Source organism: Nematolebias whitei, chromosome 5, assembly GCF_014905685.2.
Source record: "Nematolebias whitei isolate Nwh7 chromosome 5, NemWhi1, whole genome shotgun sequence".
Taxonomy (NCBI): domain Eukaryota; kingdom Metazoa; phylum Chordata; class Actinopteri; order Cyprinodontiformes; family Rivulidae; genus Nematolebias; species Nematolebias whitei.
Window position 1 is genome coordinate 15,528,827 of NC_056502.1, and position 21,647 is coordinate 15,550,473.

Here is a 21,647-nt window from a genome sequence, read left to right on the forward strand (position 1 = left end):
GCTCGAACAAACCGTTAGCTTCAAGCTGTTAGCTCCTGCTCGAACAAACTGTTAACTCCCGCTTGAAAAAGCTGTTAGGTCCTGTTCGAAGTAGGTGATAGCTCGTTCATTTATCACCTCCTGCTTAAAAAAGTGTGGGAACCTGTTTGGACACTCTGTTCGCTCCTGCTTGAACAAGCTGTTAACTCTCACTCAGACCAGCTCTTTTCTAATTTAGTTGGTTTCCCATCTTCCTCCCCACAGATGCAGAGAATTGAAGCACCAAAGCTGACTTCTGCCACCCCCTCCCTCCCTCCTCACCTCCCCTCTCACTTTGACGTCCTGCAGTCCAGCCACGAGCTTCTCCAGCACTTCAAGCTCTTCTGTGATTGGGCGTATAGAGCGTTCCTCAGCCTCAGGCCCAAAGCTTCTGCAGTGCAATGATGATCCACACAGTGCCGAGCCAAACAGGAGTCCTTGGAGTTCTGCCTTAGTCCAAAGGGGAAACAGGACCATGTCAATGTGCACTGTAGTCGCTTAAGAGGTCCAAATGTTACTGTCAGTGGCATGTGTGTTGAAGAAAGGTGTCTTTCTGTGAGAGCCAGTAAGGATACGGCACACTGCAGCAAGTTTTGGCCATCAAGAATCCCGTTAAAACCAACTGTCCGATTATTTCACAACCCTCCAGTCTCCCTCCTTGCGGCCTTGTTAATACTATGTTATTTATGTATTTATTTATTTATTGCCAGTTAGTAATTTATTTATTTTATTTATTATAAGTTGTAATGTGTCACTCTTCCCTTTATTTCCATACTAACGTGAATATATATGCCAACATTTTTTTTAATGGTCTTTTCTGTCCGCTCTTGTGTCTCACTGATCTTCAAGAAGAAAACATAATTTAAAAAAAAAAAAAATTAAACAGTAGCACTTCTTTAACCTTCATTTCTAGTAAATATTTTAAAATAAACTACTTTAAGTTACTTTTGATATTTGTACTTCTACAGCCATTGGTTTTTCCAGTAGTTGTAGCATGTTGGACAGGAGGAGTTTCCCCCGTTTCCCTCAGAATGCCCTTAAACATGCCAAAAAATGGTAAACCTTTTTCAAACAATGGTTAAATGTACTATGTAAGAATTTGCCACCCACTGCCTTATCAAATTGCTTGTATTTATTTTCAAATGTTTGGATGGTAACTTGTTAGAGGCAAAAAAAAAAAAAAGTACCACAGATTTTCCTATCAAGTCCTTGTGTCCTGCATGAGGAGGCAAATTTAACATTGTGGTAAACTTGTATGAATGTGCCCTCTTGCCGAGCACTGATGGTCCTGATTAGATTCTTTGCACAAACTTATTAGGATTAGCCTCTTGGAAAAGTGAGATGGCTGATTTTGTACTTGAGCTTTGGTCTAGAAAAGTTTCTTATTTTTGGTTAAACACCCAAAGCCTTAAAATACTATGTATTGTGATTCTATGTCCTGTACAGATGTACTTATATGTACAAGAATGTAATATGTTGTATACAGTGTTTTTGTGTTTTATGTTGTTCTCTGCAATATAATGTAGATTACTGGTTTATCACTTTAATTTTTATTCATTCCTATTCTAGTATCTGATACAGTATTGACTATTTATTTAAGTAACTTGGTGGAACTATTTATTTTGTGCTGCAGTGGAGCGAGACTCCTTTCCTTTTGTACTTTTATACAAGTTTTTATTCTTATTCGCTATTATTGTACTACCACGTTTAAATTATTTCTGTAACATCAAGATGCCTCCTCCACACGCTGATTGGCCTCAATGTGAAATATGTGCCTTAGTGAAATAAATGCTAAAGAATGTGCACAATGGGACTGTTTTTTTTTTTTTTTAACCAACCAAGACAGTGCAAGGCAACCAAACATTAAAGAAAATGACATTTAGGAAGAATCATCCAAACGAGAGCAGGGGTATCAGTGGGAAAACACAATAAAAAAACTCCCAAAGGTTTTTGTGCTCAAAGTATGTGTTGATGATGACTCTCAGCAAATACCATGCCAACATTTAGCTCAATAATTGTAGAATTAACTGAGGCACAGACATTTTTGTATTGATTAAAGTGAACTATCTAGGGCAAGGGCCTGCAACCTGCAGCTCTGCAACCCATGCAGCCCTGTGGTTCCTCTGAACCTCTTTCTAGCTTTGATCAAAACTAACCAAAAAAAAAAAGGAAAAAGTAATTATGATTTGATTGTTATACCAACAAGAAAAAAATGGTTAGGTTTAGCAGTTTTCCTGTAATTTATTTAGCAAATTTGTGACTACTAGTACTAATACTAATACAAGGAGTGAAACATACTTACTTTATGTATTGATGCATGCTCAATAATCCATGCTCAATAATCCATGCTCAATAATCCAGGTCTAACAAGGTTGAGTCAGGTCATGGACGGATTCTTCTTTGTTGAAACATTCAGTCTTTTATCCAAAAGGCTTCTTCAGTCTGAAGCACTACGAACAAACTCAGTATTATAAACAGCCATTTAGCCAAATGCCTGTTTATAATACTGAGTTTGTTTGCAGCGCCTCGGATAGAAAAAGTCTTGGATAAAAGATGAAACGTTTCATCAAAGAAGAATCTGTCCATGACCTGACTCAACCTTGTTAGATACTCACTTTATGCTTTATTTCTTCAAAGTGAGATCGTTAATTTTTCCACAATTAAGCATATTCAGTTTATTTTATTTCAATTCAGCTTATTTATATAGTGCCAAGTCACAACAGAAGTCGTCTCAGGGCACTGAACAGAAATATGCATATATAAAATAAGTCAACAGAAACATTCATGTTTAAAATAATAATTTAACATTATTTATCTGAGGAGCAGACTGCTTTGAGTTTAACTCCATCGCAGAACTCTCATATCACATAGACCTGCATAATTCATTGATTAAATTTTAATAAAAATTGTAAAAATCTATATATTTTTTGTTCTTTACAAGAATCTGGTAATTTATATTGTCCTCAAATGTAAATATATCAATAAATACAATACAATACAATAATAAAATACAATTTTATTTATAAAGCACTTTGAAACAACACCGTTGGCCAAAGTGCTGTACACTAACACATACAAGCATAAAAACTATGAACTCAACAAATACCATAAAAGTAATGAACTACTAAATCATAAAACAGCAAACAGTAACAACAATAAAACAAATAACATAAAACAGTAAAGCCAACATTTCAAGCTGCATTAAATGTTAAAAATCATTAGATAATTCTAGTTTTATAATGCCAGCCAAACTTGCAGCTCTGGACACATTTAATTTAATAAAAGAAGGGGCAGATCAGCTTCTTTGATTAGGTTGCAGACCCCTGATCTATGGTATTGGCTAAACTATTTTCAGAAAATTTCAGTAAAATCTGTCAACTTTACTAACAAAACAGAGCCGATTAATCCCAGATGTTTTAAGCAAAATACTGCACAATGTGCAGCACTTGAATATGTGTTATAGCTGATGCTCACATACCACCACGTTAAATTTTAACTAAATATTAGTAAAATTGACTCAGTTAAAGTAATTTTTGTGTTGGCTAAGATCGATAAGATGTGGCAGCCACCTTGAATTGAGTTGACTCTAAAACTTATTGGGTTGTAAAATATTGCTGCTGCGTTCCTTTCACTGAAACTCAGATCTGGAAATGTCCAACCTGACTTAAATGTGTTCTAGTTGCATCTCAGAAAACCTGTAGGATTTTTTAATGGTGATGCTCAGTGACCCAGGCACTACATATGGCAATGCAAGCTGATAACAATAGCTTTATTTGCATTCTGACCATTCAAACAACAATAGTGGTTGGAATGGGAAGTAATTTGTGTCTAACTGAATTACTACAACATAACAAATTCAGTTAAAAGTTTTTTTTTAATTGAAGCTATCAAATCTTTTCATTTGCAGGTCAGCCATATTGTATTTTGAGGTCAAGACTGGTCAATTAAATTAAATTCAGTTTAATTATATAGCACCAAGTCGCAACAGATGTCATCTCAGGGCACTGTACAGAAACATTCATATTTATAAAAACAAGTTAATAACAGTATTTATCTGAGGAGGAGACTGCTTTGAGTCTTAACTTGGTTGCAGACTCTCATCTTGAGCAAGCATATAGGCAACAGTGGAAAGGAAAAACTCCCTCATGAGGAAGAAACCTCCAGCAGAATCAGGCTCAGGACAAGAGGCCATCTGCATCAGAATCATAAACTTTCTTAGAGTTTGTATTCTCAGAGCCTCTAAGAATACAAACTCTAAGTTAGAGGATGTTCCAGTTATAATTTTCTATCTTGGAAGTTGGAACCCAAATATGGAAAACATCAACTTCATTAGAAATAAAACTTTTGCTTTTATTTACTTAAATCATTCTGCTTTTCTGTGGTTATCTTCTGAGGTTATCTTAAGCACACACACCACACACACACACACACACACACACACACACACATATATATATATATATATATATATATATATATATATATATATATACCTCTAAAGGTATATATATATTTACCTCTAAAATTCATTTGATTATTTGATTATATAAAATACATATTTATGCTGTGTTATATGCTTATTAAACCAGGATTACTGCGGAATGATGCAATCTACTACATTACCCAGAAGTCTCAGCGGCTCGACGGATACATTTTTGTAGATAAAGGATCGTGAATCAGTCTTAAATAATTTTGTTATTAGTTTTAAACGCTTTTGAAACAAATTTCAGTTAAATTAGTGTAATATTAATAATTTATATGAGGTTTAAGAACGTTTATCTGTGTATTAAACCTTCTGGCCAATCGTAGTCGCTCTTTGTTTCGACCTCGCAGCCAATCAGCGTCGTCGTTCTTAGAAGGGTGGAGGACTGCTGTTAGTTTGCGCCGCTGTTTTTATTGTTAAGGTTGTGTGGATTAGCACTCCAGCATCCAGCGTCTTACTGCAACAATTATTACAATATGGCTCGAAGATGAGTTAGAAGTGCACGGTGAGTTCCTGTTCTGCTCGGCTTCGTCCAACTAGCGAGCAGTTAGACGAAGTTATTTTGCTCCAATAAGTGCTTCGTTAGCTTTAAATAGGCCACTGGCTGCTTTTTGCTGATACTGTGAAAATCTGATGTGTGTGTGTGTTTCCTGCTGGCTAGCTACTCTGACCAGTTTAGACGTAGTTTATGACCTAACCGTGTCAAAATGTGTGTTTTAGCGGTTTCCGGTTCGTGAGGATTATCAACACCGCACTGCGGGGACGCACAGGGAGCTCACGGCCGGAGGGAGGACCATCTCCTCTTCAGGCACGAGACGAGGGAGGGGGGAGAATTTAAAGGGGACATTCTTCCCAGGACTTACACCACCGTGTTTACTTCCATTTCACTTCATGTCAGACCCATCTCCGAGCCTCTCCACTTTGGGATGACAGCTGCAGTTTCCAGGAGTGAAAGTTGATCAGTCACAGAAGAAAACATGAAGGAAGGGTGAACTATGAGGCTGCACCAACACTGATCCCCACTTGCTTCCTAAGAAATCCCGTCTGCCACTAGACTGACAGATTTGGTGATGGCGAACTCCGTGGCCCTGGTGGTACAAGCAGAACTCTTACCCACCCAGTCCACTAACTCCCTCTCCTCTTACCCACCCCATCTTGGGTCAGGAGAGGATGGTGAGGAGGACGTGGAGAGAGGAGAGCTGGTGGAGGAAGACAAGGGGGCAGTGGACGGTGGAGAGGACGTGGTACTGGACATGGTGACGTCGTCTGCGTCAGAATCGGCTCCTCAGTCGGAGCAGTCAGAACACCCCTTTCAGTGTCTGGATTGTGGGAAGAGCTTCAGGTGGTCGTCCAGGCTGACTCACCACCAGAGGAGCCACAACAACGAGAGACCGTACCGCTGCAACCTCTGCCCCAAGGCCTTCAAAGGCTCCTCTGCTCTGCTCTACCACCAACGGTACACCTATGTGAAAACGCTCTCCTATGGCACTGATCTGAATGGTTAACATAGCTTATGCTCGAAACATCGCTTGGGGGGGAAAACCGTCAGATTCTAAACTTGTATCAACTCTCAAACAGGGTAAACATGTAAATTAGAATTGACATGGTGCGAACGGTAAGATCACTCTGCCCATGCAGAAACGTAACCCAGGGTGAGCTAACCTTTGACAAACCAACAAAAAAGGTAGTGAAGCTCACAGTTACCTGAGGTATTTAGTGAGGCATTTCTGCCTTATCAGCCAACATTAAGGCAAAGAAGACAGGAAAAAAAGTCAAATATATAAGATACTAATACAGTAGTCCCTCGTTTATAATAATAATAATAATAAATAAAGTGCTATGTGTTGTCATCATTGTATGTTCCCATACAAAGACAAAATTGGTTCTCTGCCTTTAACCCATTGCACCTGGGATACACCCAGGTGGAGTAGTGGGCAACTATGTAAGCGCCGGGGGAGCAATTCGGGATTGGATGTCCTGCTCGGAGACGTCGAACCCAGGACCTTTGGGTCCCGAGTTGGCTGCCCCTACACCATCTCGGCCCCCTTATCGCGGGGGATCCGTACCCTGAACACCCACGATAAGTGAAAAACAGCCAAGTAGGGATATTAGTACAAGTAGTAGTTTATTTTAGTGTGCGTATATATATATATATATATATATATAAAGGTGTTTTAAACCCTTCCCACACACTTGCAATATTCAAAATAATGTTTCTCAACTCTAAACATTCTAAAAGAGCACAGAATGTCATGATTTCAGCCCCTCCTCCGCTGCTCTCAGCCACCTACAAGTGTTCGAGGCCATGCCCACTTCTCTCTACACAGACTACAGCTGATCAGCTGCAGCAGGAAGATTATTCTGCAGTGTGGCCTGCAGCAGGTGCTACATAATTTTAAATAATTTATTTTTCAATAAGAAGTCCATGCCGATCGTGTGGCTCATCCATCAATCAGCCAATTGTGTGTCATCTCCAATCTTATTTTGAAAAACTGCGATAGAGCGAGTCCGTGATAGAGCGAGTCCGCGATAGAGCGAGCGACTACTGTAATTTCAAATAGTTTCTGCAGCAGATGTTTTCATGCCACAGAGCAACACAGGGCAAGAATTTACTGTGAAATTCAGTATGTGCTAAGAGTGTAAACGTGACATTACACAGCCTATTAAACACTTTGTACAAAATCAGTTTAGTTTTATTAATAATAATAATGTCATCACTGTATGTTTCCATACTATGGCGAAATTAGTCTCTGCATTTAAGCCATCCACCACCAGGTGGTGCAGTGGGCAGCTATTTTGGGGATGAGGTGTGCTGCCCAGAGACGCCACGTGATATGCAGTGACTGGGGATCGAACCTGGGACTTTCGGGTCCCAAGCCGGCTGCCCTGCCTCTACACCATCACGGCTCCCAACAAAGACTAAACTTATGCACCCAGAAGTTGCAACATATATCTACATTTAAAACACAAAACGAAGAACAACTAGCTTCAAGCATTAACCTTTAATTTAACCATTAATCATGCAATGCAATTATGACCATAAATTTCATTCATTCAACCTTTATTTAGGCAGATAAGTCACATTGAGCCTAGAAGACTCGTTTACAAGTGAGATCTGTTTGGACAGACAAAAAGTAGTGAAACTGGACACGTAGGAAGTGAAGACAAAAAAATTCCTATCAGACTTTTTCTTCTTGGCTGAAAAGAAAAACTCTAATATTAAAAAACCCTCGCACAACAAGCACATAGTGACGTAGACATTCCGCAGAGGGGGTGAGACGACGAGAGCGGTGAGCAATGTCCATGGATGCTCTCGAGGACACTGTAAGAGTTCTGATAAGGATGGAATAATCAGCCAGTTTCCTCCAGTGAGATCCGTAAACATTCTCGAGGGATGTCGGGGAATGGCCAAGGATAACGCCTTTGGGAATTCAAGAGTCCTGAAATGATGACACAATGTTTATTCAGCTGGTTTCCTCTTGTTGATCAGTTGGAAATTCCTCGGGGGGTGGGGGTGAGCGTCAGATTACATGTTCTCCAGGTGAATTCAGATAAGATGGCCTATAAGGCCAGCCAGGGGAGCTAAATTCAGATAAACACACAGTTGTTTTGGGGACAGGCAGAACTTAATGACATCTTCCTTCAGTCTGTGTTGGTCCAAACGGTTCCGAAATGTCCAAATTACATGGCCAAACCAATGGAACATGCCTGAGTAAAATCCCCGAGATCTGATCCATTCTGCCCAAAGCATTTGAGTCTGGGTACTTGAAGCAGGAACCAAGCCATCATAAAGGCAAGCAGCGTGATCGGGTCAAAATTTGCAGCCACCAACTTCCTTGATTGATAAAACCAGCAACCAGCTGAATCCAAAAATCAGGAACCAGTTATCGTAAATCCAATTAAATATGCATCCTTAAAATCCACAAATGGCAGCAGAGATAGACACATCATCAAGTCTTCAAGTCGATGAGATATCCAGCTGCGTGTGTGCCAGCAGGACAAATCGGCTCGCCTAAAGTCTGTCTTCTCTTCGAAGAAATGTTGTAAAATTGTGTTGAGGGACAAATTGATCAAAACAAGTCCATAATTATGGTTTGGAAGATGCAAGAGAGGCTCAGAAGCAGTTTCACAGACAGAGCAGCAAAGCAAAGTGGAGAGGGAGAGGAGGGCAAAAGCGTCCGACCTCGGCAAGAGCAAGTGGTGACGTAGAAATGGAAGATTTACCTGCAGTTACCTTCGTACAGAAGAACATGGTACTCCCTGTTTATCACCGTTGTATTCAGCTGATCATGAGGTCGGCCACCGGCCTTTATCTATCTTTTACATTTTTCCTATAAACTGTATTCCACCCTCTAAACCAAATATGTCCAACTCAAATCTCAAACTTAAATGTGTTTAGATACAGCTGTTGTGTTTCTTATGGTTGTTTGGCTGTGGTGGCCATCTTGAATAGGGTTGGCTCCAGAAATTAGTCAATTGTAGATGTGCATCTAATGATAACTTTCTGATTTATGTTCAAATCTGGTCACTGGTTTGAGTTATTTTGCTAACACTACAGTTAACTGAACATGCACAAAGGTACAAGCAATTTTATTATCACTGTTTTCCCTTCAGCAGTGGACTCTTATGTTTCAGGAAAACAGTGTGAAATTCATAACAGTCGTTATGAAGAACAGAAGTTCACATTAATGTTTTTTTTTTTAAAGCAATTTCTGTTTAAATGTTTTATTTTGTGTTTAAAATAATTGTAAGTAAAGATTTATATTTTATTCCTAAATGGCTAGTTTATTTTTGCAGGTCACACTCAGGAGAAAAGCCGTATAAATGCCAAGACTGTGGCAAAGCCTTCAAACGCTCATCTCTCCTCCAGGTGAGAAATCCAATAAAGGCTTCGTTTTTTTAAAGGGAGGTGTTTAACCATTTCCGTCTGTCCTCAGGTCCATCAGAGTGTTCACACTGGAGTCCGTACTTTCTTGTGCCCCTATTGCCCCCTGACCTTCAAATGGAGTTCTCACTACCAGTACCACCTGCGTCAGCACACTGGAGAGTGCCCGTACCCCTGTGACACTTGCCCAAAGGCTTTCAAGAACTCGAGCAGTCTGAGGCGACACAAGAATGTCCACCTTGGCCTCAAGCCTTACACGTGCTCGGTGTGCAACAAGTCGTTCACTCAGTCGACAAACCTGAGGCAGCACATGAGGATACACACAGGTGAGAGGCCGTACGTCTGCAGCGAATGTGGACGGAGCTTCACGCATTCATCGAACCTGGCGCTGCACAAGAACTCGCACGCCAACCTTAATGCAGGAGCCAAGGAGGGCAAGAGGGGGGAGGATGGACGGAAGAGGAATGAGGTACCGGTAGTTGAAGTGGTGGTTGGGACAGAGGAAGTGACATCATCGATGTTGACAGACATGGTGGAGTTTGTGAGCCAGGAGGGCACAGATGGAGTTGGCATGGGGATGGAAGAAGTGTTTCTTTCAACCACTTCCTCTGGTCAGACTCCAGGTCTTCTCCCCCAGCTCACTCTCACTCCCTCTGAGGGGGATGTGTGCGCATCTCGGGCCATCGGGACCGAGGTTCACCTGAGCACTGACACCGGGGCCAGTGTGCTGCTGTACAGCTGTGGCAGCTGCAGCCACACTTTTGGCTCACGGACTGAGCTGGAGGAGCACCAGGCCATTCATATGGCTCCAGAGGAGCATGGAGCCAGTGGAGAGGCAATACAAGGGGAAGAGATGGAAGTTGGGGATGGGCTTGTGGGAGCTGGACACCTGCTGGCTGACTTTGAGGAGGTGGTGGAGACTACCACTGTGGCTGAAGGCGGACACACAGCCGAGGTGATCTTCGGTTTGACAGAAGGTGCAGATGGCAGCAATGCTGTAAGTAGGAAATGAACCATTCCACATGCTTTAATAAAACACCAACATCCTAAGTTCAGCACTTCATGTATGAGTAAGACATTTAATTAATTGGGAAATTCATCTTCTGACGAGCTTTCAAACCACTGTGCCCACTTTTATTAAGCGTGACAGAGATTTGCAATCATAGCTTTCTTTCGGTTGCTCCCTTCTTCAGGGGTGGCCACAGCAAGCAAACTCGCTGTACAGTAGTCCCTCGTTTATTGCGGGGGTTACATTTTGGACCCCCCGGCAATAAGTGAAAAACCGCAAAGTAGGAATGCTATAACTGTTCAGTCGGGTCATCTGGACGGTTTCTTCCAGAAACCGACCTGACTGAACATTGTTGGATTTTGTACCTGGATTATTGAGCGTGGACTTTGGTGTGGGAATGCTATATTTGTTTTAGTATTTATATATATTTTAAGGCTTTATAAACTAGGGGTGCACAGATAAATCAGCCGGCTGATTTATTGGCCCCGATTTCCTTAATTTTGGGCCATCGGCCGATACTTGCATGAGAAAACGATTTTATCGATTTTTTTTTTTTTTTTGTAGTTTTAACAATTGTCTGAACTTTACTTATATTTCAGAGCACTACATGGCCAGTTAAAACAAGTTTATATTGTTTCTAGGATATTGTTCAAGAGTATGGTTTTCAATAAAATAAGATTGGAAAATTGAAGGTGCATTGTGACCTTATAAGTCAAAGTGAAAGTTTCTTTATTTGTCATACGCACACATGTACATGTGGTGGGACGAAATTGTGTACACAGGGTTCCAGTTACATCCAACAAAAGTATAAAATGTAAAATAAAAACAGTAATAAGATCTAAGATATGAACTAAGAAAAACATTAAACTAAAAATACTAAATAACACCTGATAACCTAATAACACCAGACAATGTCGCTTATCAAACTAAATCGGAATCGGCCAGAAAACTGCAATCGGTGCACCTCTATTATAAACCCTTCCCACACTCTTGCAATATTCTAAAATTTTAACCTACATAATTTTAATACCATACGTATATGTACTGTACAGTACTGAAATATTTTACTCACCTGCTCTGCAGAACAGCAGCTCGGTTCCGGTCGGTCGGGCTCGGTTCTGGCTCTGCAGACCTACCCTGCAGCGACGAAGCCCACAATGCTCTAAACTGTTAAACCTACATCATTTTAACAACATACGTATATGTACTGCACAGTAGCTATGTACTACAAACAAAACCACACAATGGTCTCGATTGAGTCCAAATCCGGATGAAAAAAGTCCTGGTGAGCGCCGGAGAAAACACTGGACCTCCAAGCAACCCTGCCAGAGAGGCTCCCTGGGCTGGTAAGCAGCACTCAGATTGACTGATGATGCTGGAAGTCCAGTCCTGGTCCAATTCCCTGTCGGTTCCGTACGGCTCTCTGCATCCACTGAGCGCCAAATTCACTATGAATAAGGACTGAATTTTTTCCGATCGGATCAAAACTTTCCCTCCATTCCAGCAGAAGGCAACAGCTGGAAGCACTTGGGAATTCTGGGTAGTGCACTGTTGGTTTTTGGGTAATGTAGTCCTTTTGACTGGCAATACAGTGTAGGCTTATTGAGAGAAAACTACAAAATGACGGCGCATGCCCAAGTTTTTTTTTTTTTAACTTTTTGCTGTATCCCGTACTGCCCCAATCACGTGAGTAATATTAAAAATGACAATTGTGTGATGTGTACAATCTTACTTTGACAAACCACAAAAGAGCAAGTCCGCAAAAGTCAAACCGTGAAGTATCGAGGGACCCTTCCTGATGCAACCACCAATCACCACGCTACCCCTCTGTGTGGAGCAGAGGGCTGCCACCTAAGGCCCCTGGGGAACAGCTGGGGGGTTAAGGGCCCAAAGTGAGGCAAATGAAGGTGGAGGCAGGTGTGGATGCTTCACCCTTCCTACGTAAATTTTTGATGTAATGGCCGAGAGGATTAGAACCGGCAACCTCTGTACCATAGGTTCACCTTTTCTAACCTCTGTGCCACCACTCCACCTGATTGATGCTGAGTGATTAATTGTAATCAGTAAAATTATAACTGCAAAAAAAATCCTTTTTCCAGTTGGATATGTTGTAGTTCATAGTCCTGTGCAAACACTTTATCCACCTCCACCCTCCCCCACTGGTGTTGATCCAGTGTTTTTCTTCACATTTTGTCTTATTTCATTTCAAGCCAAAGGTTTTCATGTTTAAAATATGTTACTTTCTTTTGGTTCCTCCGCAGAATGTGTGCACCACCCAGGCCCAGTTTGACCTGCTGCAGCGCTTCACAGAGGTGACTCAGAGCTCTGAGCCTGTTCAGCCAGAGGCCAGAACCACATGGGCAGGGCTGTCATGTGGCTACTGCAGTAAGAGCTTCAAGACCAGCGGAGGCCTCAATAGACACGTGTCACTGGTGAGAACTACTGGACTTCATATCAAAAGCCAGGACTCACAGTTTCTATGAACGTTGTCTCTTTTTGTTTCCCCAGATGCACTCTCTGTCATCACAGTGCCGCTCCCAGTTCAGCTGCTCCGCTTGCGACCGCTCTTTCCCTCTTCTCTCGTCACTCCTCACCCACCAACACTCCCACACCCCGGAGCAGCGCCTCCTGGCCGAGGCGGAGGCTGAAATAGTGTGTCCTCCATCCCTGTCCCTGTCTCTCCCCTTGCCGTCCTCTCCCGGCCAGGCCGACAAGCAACAGGAGGGCCAGAGAGAGATCCACATCGACATCATAGCTGTTTGCGAGGAACAAGAGGAGCACCAGCCTAAACTGACCAGAGCTCAAAAAAAGGCGGGGACCAGCAAGAGCATTCCTGCTGGAGGTAAATATCATCAGGAGGTAAAATGAAGCCTGTCTCACAACAGTCTGAATGCATCAGTGCTGCGTTGCTGAGAATGCTCCACCACTGAAGCTGTAGGATGTGCTGCACGGAAACATCTGGATTAACCACAGATGTTCAGTTTTTTGTAACACGGAGAAAAAAAAGAAAGGGAACTGCCTCTATGATTATAGAGGATTAAATCAAAGCTAAATTTATTTGTTTCATTTGGCAAATTTTGCAAGTTGACAATCTGATGGTGTTTAATTAATTTGGATTGTTCATCCGTCCATTATCTGCCGCTTGTTCTGGAGTCGAGTCACGGGGCAGCAGCTTGAGCAGGGAAGCCCAAACATTTCTTTCCCCAGCCACCTCTTCCAGGAGGATTCCAAGGTGTTCCCAGGCCAGCTGAAAGACAGTCTGTCCTGCGTGTCCCGGGTCTTCCCTGGGGTCTACTACCATTTGGATATGCCTAGAAAATCTCCCTAGGGAGGCTTATGGGGGTATCCCTACCAGGTGCCTAAACCACCTTAACTGGTTCCCATCGATGTCGAGGAGAAGTGGCTCTACCCCAAGTTTCTCCCAGATAACTGAACTTCTCACCCATCTATGAGTGAGCCCAGCTACCCTGCAGAGCAAACCTTTCAACCACCTGTATCTGAGATTTCATTCTTCTGGTCACTACTCAGTGTTTGTGACCATATGTGAGTGTAGGAATGTAGATGGCTGGTAAAGAGAGAGCTTATCCTCGCAGGTGAACTCCCTCTTCACCACAACGGACCAGCACAGATGGACCCAATACTGCAGAAACTGTACTGGTCCATTTGTTGATCTCATGCTCCATTGTTCCTTCACTGTGAACAAAACTTTGAAATGTTTAAACTCCTCCACTTGAAGCAGCATCTCATTTCTAACACAACAAAATGGATCATATTATTGGACTGGATTGACTGAGACTGTATAAAGAACTGTTTCCTTTCTCCATTTAGTGTCGAGATCCAGAGAGGATTATTTTGGTCACTTAGCACTAAATTAATAGAATGAACTGAAATTCAGTTCTTACAAACTAAAAACATGTTATGTAAAACAACACCTACAGCAATTATCTGTCCTTTAGAGCAGGGGTTCTCAAACTTTTTGGGTTCAGGGACCCCCTCATAACCCTCATGTTTATTAAATAATTGTCTTCAATTTGTCTCTTTAATGCAATGGAAATATTTATGTAACATAAATACTTGAAATCTGTTCTTTAATAGTGTTAATACAATTTTTATACTTTTAAACATTTAAACATGGGGTATTTTTCATTCAAGACACACTTAATTAACAATTTTTTTAATTTCAGCTTCCAAAAATTACAGTTTTGAGAAAATGAACAGCATCAAAATCCTTGTTAAAACTTGCCTATTCACTTATAAATGTATCACCACTTCTTCAAATTATTACAGAAAACTCTTTACATAAAACTGAGAGAACCCCTGCTTTAGAGTAAAGAATTCATTATTAGTAATCAGAGATCTTAAACTGTTAAAGTGATTTTCCTTTTTTCCTCCCTTTTTATTTACATCATATTACACTTTGTGTGCACTTTATAATTGTGCACAGAGAGACCGTATCGTTGTTCAGAATGTGGAAAAGCCTTCAAAGGCTCCTCTGGGCTGAAGTACCACATGAGGGATCACACTGGAGAAAGACCTTACCGCTGCACCGAGTGTGGAAAGAGCTTCAAGAGGTCCTCACTGCTCTCCATTCATCAGCGGGTGGGTCTCTTCGTTTTTAGTTAAGGTGTCGTGAGGACTTTTGCGTTGAAGTTCTTACACAACGCTTCAGCTGAAACAGCCCTTGTATAAGATTTATTGATTTATACCAGTTATTCTTATACTGACTGACACTCTTCTTGCATTAAATTTATAATGGAAAACAAAGGAAATTTTTTTAGGATTTTTACATGATGGGAAAAATAATATTAGCATCTATTTTTAGGTGGTTGTGTTGGTGAGAGCTGTTGTCATTGTGTCAAGAAATTTGTTCAGATTTGGTAGTCCATCTTTAACTGGCACTTTAAAAGATACTAGATCTTGTAGAAGAAATGTAATTGTTTTAACAGTAAACAATAAGTAAAAATTGCAATTACTGAAACCACTATGTGTAACTTGAACTCAGCCTTCTGTCATATCCTTTCAGCAACTGCAGCACGTATGAAATTCAGGGTTGCTGCCTAAAGTATCTGACAAAGTCTTTCTGACAAAAAAAAATGAATATCAAGAAATCAAGCAGTATTTGGTATTTACAGTAACGACTATTTGGTGGTGAAATGTTATAATTTTAACAGCTTTGCAGCTAAGTTTGAAGTTTAATTTATTAAAAACAATTTCACATATTATCATCTTACCGTTCCCCAGGTACATACGGGAGTCCGAGCGTTCCAGTGTCCTCACTGCCCTCTTACATTCAAATGGAGCTCTCACTACCAGTACCACCTGCGGCAGCACACAGGTGAGAGGCCTTACGTGTGCAAAGAGTGCGGCAAGTCTTTCAAGAACACCAGCTGCCTGCGGAGGCACAGTCAGATGCATTCGGGGCTGCGGCCTCATACGTGCTCCATCTGCTGCAAATCTTTCTCCCAGACGTCAAACCTCAAGCAGGTCAGTGCCGTCTCGCAAATATTGTCATTCAAATTGACATCTGATCTTAGTTTTTGTTTTCTCAATTCTTCCTCTCTGTCTTATTTCTTTGAGTGCAGCATGAGCGTACCCATTCGGGAGAGAGACCTTTCCACTGCACACACTGCAGTAAAAGTTTTACACACTCCTCCAACCTTCAGCTTCACCTTCGTACACACTCTTCACGCAAAGACTTCAAATGCCCGTACTGCTCTAAGGAGTTTGTCATACACTCGTACTTGCAGAGACATATCCGTACCCACGGCAGTGGTGTTTCCCTTCCTGGCACAGGTGGTGGGAGTAAAGACGGTGTAGCAGTGAGAGCCAGTTTGGGAGGAGTAACCACCACCACAACCCTGTTCAATCCCATCACCCTGGAAGCCTCAGGAAAGAACGGCAGTCTGATTGTGTCCCAGCCAGCTCTTAATATTCCCCCCAACACCTCCCAGAACTACTTTATGATTCAGACAGCCAACGGCTTGCAGCTTATTCCTCTGTCATCCCCTGCACCCGTTCCTCCACCGCCACCTCCTCCATCCCCGTCGCAGAGCTTCCTCCTCTTTCAGTGTCCCTCCAATAACGGCGGTCAGTCCAGGTTAATTCTGCTCCCCACAGCAAACGCTCCTCCGGCAGCTCCAGATCTTCAGCCTCTTCCTGTACTTCAGACTGTTCAGGCATTCCAGCCCGTTCTCAACCAAACACAGACTCAGATGGCACAGTTTTCAGCTGTTTCCCAGCAACAACAGCCCACCAAGATCATAATCACTAACACCGCGCACACTCCAGCCGCCAAACCGACACACAGCATCCCACCAAACTCCATGCTGACCAGACCCATATTAGGGAGAAGCACACGAACAGCTCGGGGCCGACGGGGGCGCAAACCGAAAGCTGCTTTTCAGAAATCCTCACCAGACAGTCGGACTGCAGGTGGTGGAGCTGTTCCAGTAACAAACGGCAGTGCTGTTGACACATCATCACTGGGATCTCCATCCGCTGACTCTCAGCTTCCCAACGTATCAGCGACTGAAATCGGAGAGACGACGTCACTCGTGTTGCAGATCGACAAAGGTGATCAAGACAAAGACGAGAAAGGGGACGATTTGAGAAGGATGGTGTCACTTCTGCATGAGTGGGACGAAAGTAAGCAGGAGGGGAGACAGCCAGGGATGAAGGGCAACCAGGGCAAGTCGTATGTCTTTCATTTCCACACTGCGGCACAAGACAGTGCTTCATCCACAGCTTCCTTCAACCAAGGGCAGGACAACAGCGTGGAGCTCTCCTGCACACCCACCCAAGCTTTTGTACCACTCGATAGACAGGAAGTGGTGTTTGATCTCGGTGGGGCAACCAAGATGGAGCAAGAAGCCGAGGGGGGTATGCAGATGATAGCTCTGATCGAAGGCGAAGGAGAAATGTTGGCAGAAGAGGGGGCAAGGTGCAATACTGCAAACAATGCCGTTTCTGAGGATGTGGGAGACATGGAACGTATATTTCAGCTGCAAAACGGAGATGAAATCGTAATAATTGAGGTCAGCACCAGCGGACTACGGGAAGGAAGAATGGATAGAGGAGCCGAGGGGGAGATGTCTCCAAGAAGTGATGAGAAACAGGAAACCATAACGTTAGACGCAAAGGACAACTCTGTCAAAGAACACAACTCTGTAAACGGCTCAGAGGTGCAATTATCAACTGAAGCCACTAGGAAAAGTGACTATGTCTGACTCTGGCGAGGCGGGGTTCACAAAGTAGGAACTGTTAGTGGGGAAGTGAAGGTCTCGCTTTGTGGGCTGTTTGGTAGCACTTTATTCAGTTAAGTTCTCCAGGACCAGGACCTGAACATAATCATGCAGTTTGACAAACATTGAGCTGTAACGCAATGGTGCCACAACTAGAAATGTTATACATTCAAATAGGCTGAAAATGGACCTCAGAATATTCCTAATGATTAACTTATACTGTCTTTGGCAGTTTGTTTTAGTAAATATGATTGTAAATAAAAAATGTTGTACATGCCCCACTTTTGTCACAGTATTGATAGCAAACGGTGATGACTTATTAATAAATTGGTTAAAATGTTTGATTGTTTGACTTCCTTGACAACAAAAAAGAGACAAGTTTACTGCCAGTGCTACAGTTTTCGGTGAATGACGTTAAATTAGGAAGCAATAAATTATACATCTCACCTGAAGTTGCTGGCAGACAGCCAAACACACAAGCCAATCAAATAAAATGTGCAGATTTATGTAGATCTATAACTATAGCAGTGTTCTCAACTGCTGTTAGGTGTCTGGACTGGATTGGACCGACTCCTAACAGGTCAGTGGTCAGGCTGCTGGAAATCAATCAACACAGGGTGCACAGTGGTCCCTCTTTTATCGCGGGTATTTGGGACCACGTCCACCCGCAATAAGTAAAAAAACTGCAAAGTAGGGATACAGTAGTTCAAGTTCAGTAAACTTTGTCATGACGTGCCAGGCTGCAAGTACACTCCTGTTAATCCCTATCTCCTTAAATTATTTAAATACTGTAATATTTTAAATAAAAAATCCATGCAGCATGGATTGTTTATTTAAAATATTACAGTACAGTATTTTAGTATATAGAGATATATAGATAAGTTTAAAAAAAAACTTTTCACACTCTGGCAATATTCTAAACAATGTTTCTAAACTCTAAACACTAAAAGAGCACAGAATGTCATGATTTGAGCTCTGCCTCACTGAATTCAGCCACCTGCAAGCGGTCTTGGCCACGCCCACTTCCCACTCTGCATGGCGCAGCAGCAGAGGCCGGGATCTACTGGCAGCTACCAAACCCAAGCTTAACCAGAAATCACCCTAGGAGCCTGTGTAATAAATAACCTCGCCCATACCCGTTAGCCTAAAGTCGTATGACAAATACATTTTGTTATAACGCAGTTAAGTCTTGAAATAACACATTTTTATTAATAAGTGGTCAAAAGGAAGCGTATTCATGGCCGTATGGTATGTCCTGGTTTGGTCGTGCGGAGCGGAATGTGTTTACGCAAATGGCGTAAACTGACACTGGGTATCTATGCTGGGTATGACGTAATCCGAAACGGAAAGGCGTAAACGTGTTATTCACAATTACGCACTTAACGCAAGCGGCGACATTTGTGATCGTTTGATGATGTCCACACGGACTGGACAAACAGAAACTCGTGTGTTAAAACAACAACAATACAATTCTCACGGCTGAGTACAATTTGAGCTTCTCCGTGCAGAAGGTAAGCAGAGCTGGGGGGCGGGTGGAAGCACATGGGATCAGAAGCCCCGAGCAGTTCACTGCAACCATAAATGGTTTGGAGCCATGTCATTTAGCTCACAGCGGCACCTTTGATGAAAGCTGCGAAACGCTCAAATTAAAACTAAATCTGTGGTCATTGTAACAAATGGTGCGTTCTGCTAATCCCTTGTTTTTGAATTTGCAGTGAAATCTGGACTACCAGTAAGTTCATTGCATTTTGCGCATTCACACTGCAATTACATGGATTCATTTACGGTCCATGTCTCGATAATATTGTTACGTTCTAACCAATTTGCCAGTGAGGAATGGTGATTTAGATGTAGGAAAAAAAACACACTATCCTTTAAAATGTGTTTCAGACTCTTGTTTACACTGTGTAGATGTTCAGCCCACCCAGTGTGGAGAAACGGGTGCAGTAGGTCTGCTGCTGGAGCCTAAACATGGTGAGGTTGGAGCTGGACCAGGTGCTGGTGAAGAGGATGAAGGAGGATGACATTGAAGTGGTCAAAGCCCTCGTCAAGGTTTGTCAAACACTTTCTGTTAAATGTTGACGCTCAAGCCCAGGCTGATTAAAATCGGCATCTTTTTTCCCAGGAAGGCTGTGAGGGCACAGAGAACCGTCTGATTCTCCACATCCTCACTCGTCCGCTTTGCCTTTTCATCCTGGCCATTTTCTCCTCGGTGCTGCGCTGCCTCGTCCACTCCTTCATCCTGGCGCTTGCTATTCCCGTCTTCCTGCTCATTGTGTTTCTCAAGATAACCATGCCACGGTCAACAGGGGTTCTGGGCAGCAGCCTCCCCTACTGGGATTACGTGGGCAGCAGCTTCAGAGGGCTGCAGGACGAGACACTGCAGAATCCTTATTGTCGGACCGGTGGAAAGGCACTTGGGACTAAAAAGGTTTGAAAACAATCTGATTTTACTCCGCTTTATTTTGCAACAGTTGCAGATAATTAATGCAGATTATTTCTTGTTATTGTTGCTGTTTAGCAAAGACGGAGAACTGGATCCAAAGAGAAGGAAGTGTCATCAGAGGAGGTCACCGCGGAGAGGGAGCAGGCAGCAGGTCAGGTGTGGGTGGCGGACTGCGAGGGGGAGATCGTGGGCTGCATCTTCCGGGAGAGTGAGACGCGACCAGGCGTGAGACGGATCTGCAGGCTGGTGACGGGCTGCTGGTACCGCAGGGAGGGCCTCGGCCGACTGCTGGTCCAGAGTTTGGAGCAGAAAGAGAGGGAGACGGGCACCCACAGGGTGTACGCACACATCCCCTACCCATCCAAAGTGGGGGAAACCTTCTTTAGGAAAGTGGGCTATCAGCAGCTGGAGGAAGGGACTGATGAAGAAGACGAAGATGAGCTGAGGAAGGAGACTCCAGAGAGAGGATTCCTGGGATACCCTCTCACTAAGGTTTTTTACAAAGACTTGTAACGGGGTGATACTCGGGCAGGTCAAACAGAAGGTAAATGGACTACTTGTATAGCACCTTTCCATCTAATCAAGATGCTCAAAGGGTTTTACAACACAACCTGTGCCCTCATTAACCTCCACACGCACATGCATACAGCACATCTACAATCATCTCTATACATCTCTACAAAACTAATCTGAATCTGTAGAGACTAATCAGTGGTGACGTACAGTAAATGCATACATTAAATACATTTTGAATGTTTCATTCTATTCAATAACACTTTATTAATCCCGAAGGGAAATTAATTAGTTCATGTTTGGGTATTTGTTAATGTTTATTTCTGAAACTATATTATTTGAATATTTATTTACTTGAAGTTTTTTTTTTCATTAAAAATACCATGTTTGTTTTAATAAAACTATTTCTTTTTTTTATTTATTGGTTCAGAAATGACACTACGATGCCTCAGGTGTGCTGTACTTAAGTATGTGTGATAAATAAATTATTTATATAAAACGTGTTTTAAACTGTGTCTATGCGATGAAACGTGTCTGAAACCATACAGATGTGTAGGTGTTTGTACAGTTACTGTATAGGAAGTATGTGTGGTTGATGTGAATGTGCAGAAGTGATTTTGGCGCTCCTCGCCCGTCGCGGCTCACCGTCAGTCTGCGGGTCTGAGTGTGCAGAAACAATGTGTGTTGCCTTTTGTGGTCTGTCAAAGCTTAGAGACGGTCGATAATGTGCTAGCTTTGTTCTCTTTTTACTGTAATGTATTTCATGAAACATTTTATATAAACTTTCAAAAAGTAGTCATTTAATGTACACAACTCCAAATAGTTATAAGTCCATTTTACCTTGAAGTGAAATGTGTGAATCAGAGCATTACATCTTGCACCATCGCATGAGATCACGCAGATTTTCAAGTTAGACCAAAACGGCTACAACTCTCCCTTCTCATCATAAGCAGGGGCGCTACCAAGAGGAGGCCAGCTGGGGCAATGGGCACCTCTAAAAAGTTGTTGCCCCTCCCCCTGACCAGACAGTTTTATCCTCTTGAGTCCCGAGC

The 21,647-nt window shown here is 42.5% G+C and overlaps 3 protein-coding genes across 3 annotated transcripts in view; all 3 read left to right on the forward strand.

Annotated features, from left to right (window-relative positions):
• Positions 1–423, forward strand: part of il11a (interleukin 11a) — a 10,896-nt gene extending 10,473 nt beyond the window's left edge. Inside the window, exon 5 of the mRNA XM_037676612.1 lies at positions 244–423. Coding sequence (XP_037532540.1) covers positions 244–423 — 180 coding nt within the window. The remainder of the gene's footprint in view (positions 1–243) is intronic.
• Positions 424–5,584: 5,161 nt separating this feature from the next.
• znf628 (zinc finger protein 628) lies at positions 5,585–17,933 on the forward strand. Its single transcript, XM_037676614.1, has 8 exons — positions 5,585–5,957; positions 9,299–9,371; positions 9,439–10,383; positions 12,657–12,827; positions 12,904–13,237; positions 14,861–14,994; positions 15,637–15,879; positions 15,978–17,933. The coding sequence occupies exons 1-8, from the start codon at positions 5,755–5,757 to the stop codon at positions 17,619–17,621; spliced, it is 3,747 nt and encodes a 1,248-aa protein (XP_037532542.1). The 5' UTR covers positions 5,585–5,754; the 3' UTR covers positions 17,622–17,933.
• Positions 17,934–19,015: 1,082 nt separating this feature from the next.
• On the forward strand, positions 19,016–20,789 carry nat14 (N-acetyltransferase 14 (GCN5-related, putative)). Its single transcript, XM_037676230.1, has 5 exons — positions 19,016–19,147; positions 19,352–19,368; positions 19,548–19,688; positions 19,762–20,067; positions 20,158–20,789. The coding sequence occupies exons 3-5, from the start codon at positions 19,608–19,610 to the stop codon at positions 20,593–20,595; spliced, it is 825 nt and encodes a 274-aa protein (XP_037532158.1). The 5' UTR covers positions 19,016–19,147; positions 19,352–19,368; positions 19,548–19,607; the 3' UTR covers positions 20,596–20,789.
• Positions 20,790–21,647: the final 858 nt, after the last annotated feature.

Excerpts from the sequence above, each read along its gene's own strand:
- nat14 (XM_037676230.1), top strand. The coding sequence starts at position 19,608 with ATGGTGAGGTTGGAGCTGGACCAGGTGCTGGTGAAGAGGATGAAGGAG. Across the intron at positions 19,689-19,761 it reads TGGTCAAAGCCCTCGTCAAG|GAAGGCTGTGAGGGCACAGA; the intron begins GTTTGTCAAACA and ends CTTTTTTCCCAG. Across the intron at positions 20,068-20,157 it reads AGGCACTTGGGACTAAAAAG|CAAAGACGGAGAACTGGATC; the intron begins GTTTGAAAACAA and ends GTTGCTGTTTAG.
- znf628 (XM_037676614.1), top strand. The coding sequence starts at position 5,755 with ATGGTGACGTCGTCTGCGTCAGAATCGGCTCCTCAGTCGGAGCAGTCA. Across the intron at positions 9,372-9,438 it reads AACGCTCATCTCTCCTCCAG|GTCCATCAGAGTGTTCACAC; the intron begins GTGAGAAATCCA and ends GTCTGTCCTCAG. Across the intron at positions 14,995-15,636 it reads TGCTCTCCATTCATCAGCGG|GTACATACGGGAGTCCGAGC; the intron begins GTGGGTCTCTTC and ends ACCGTTCCCCAG.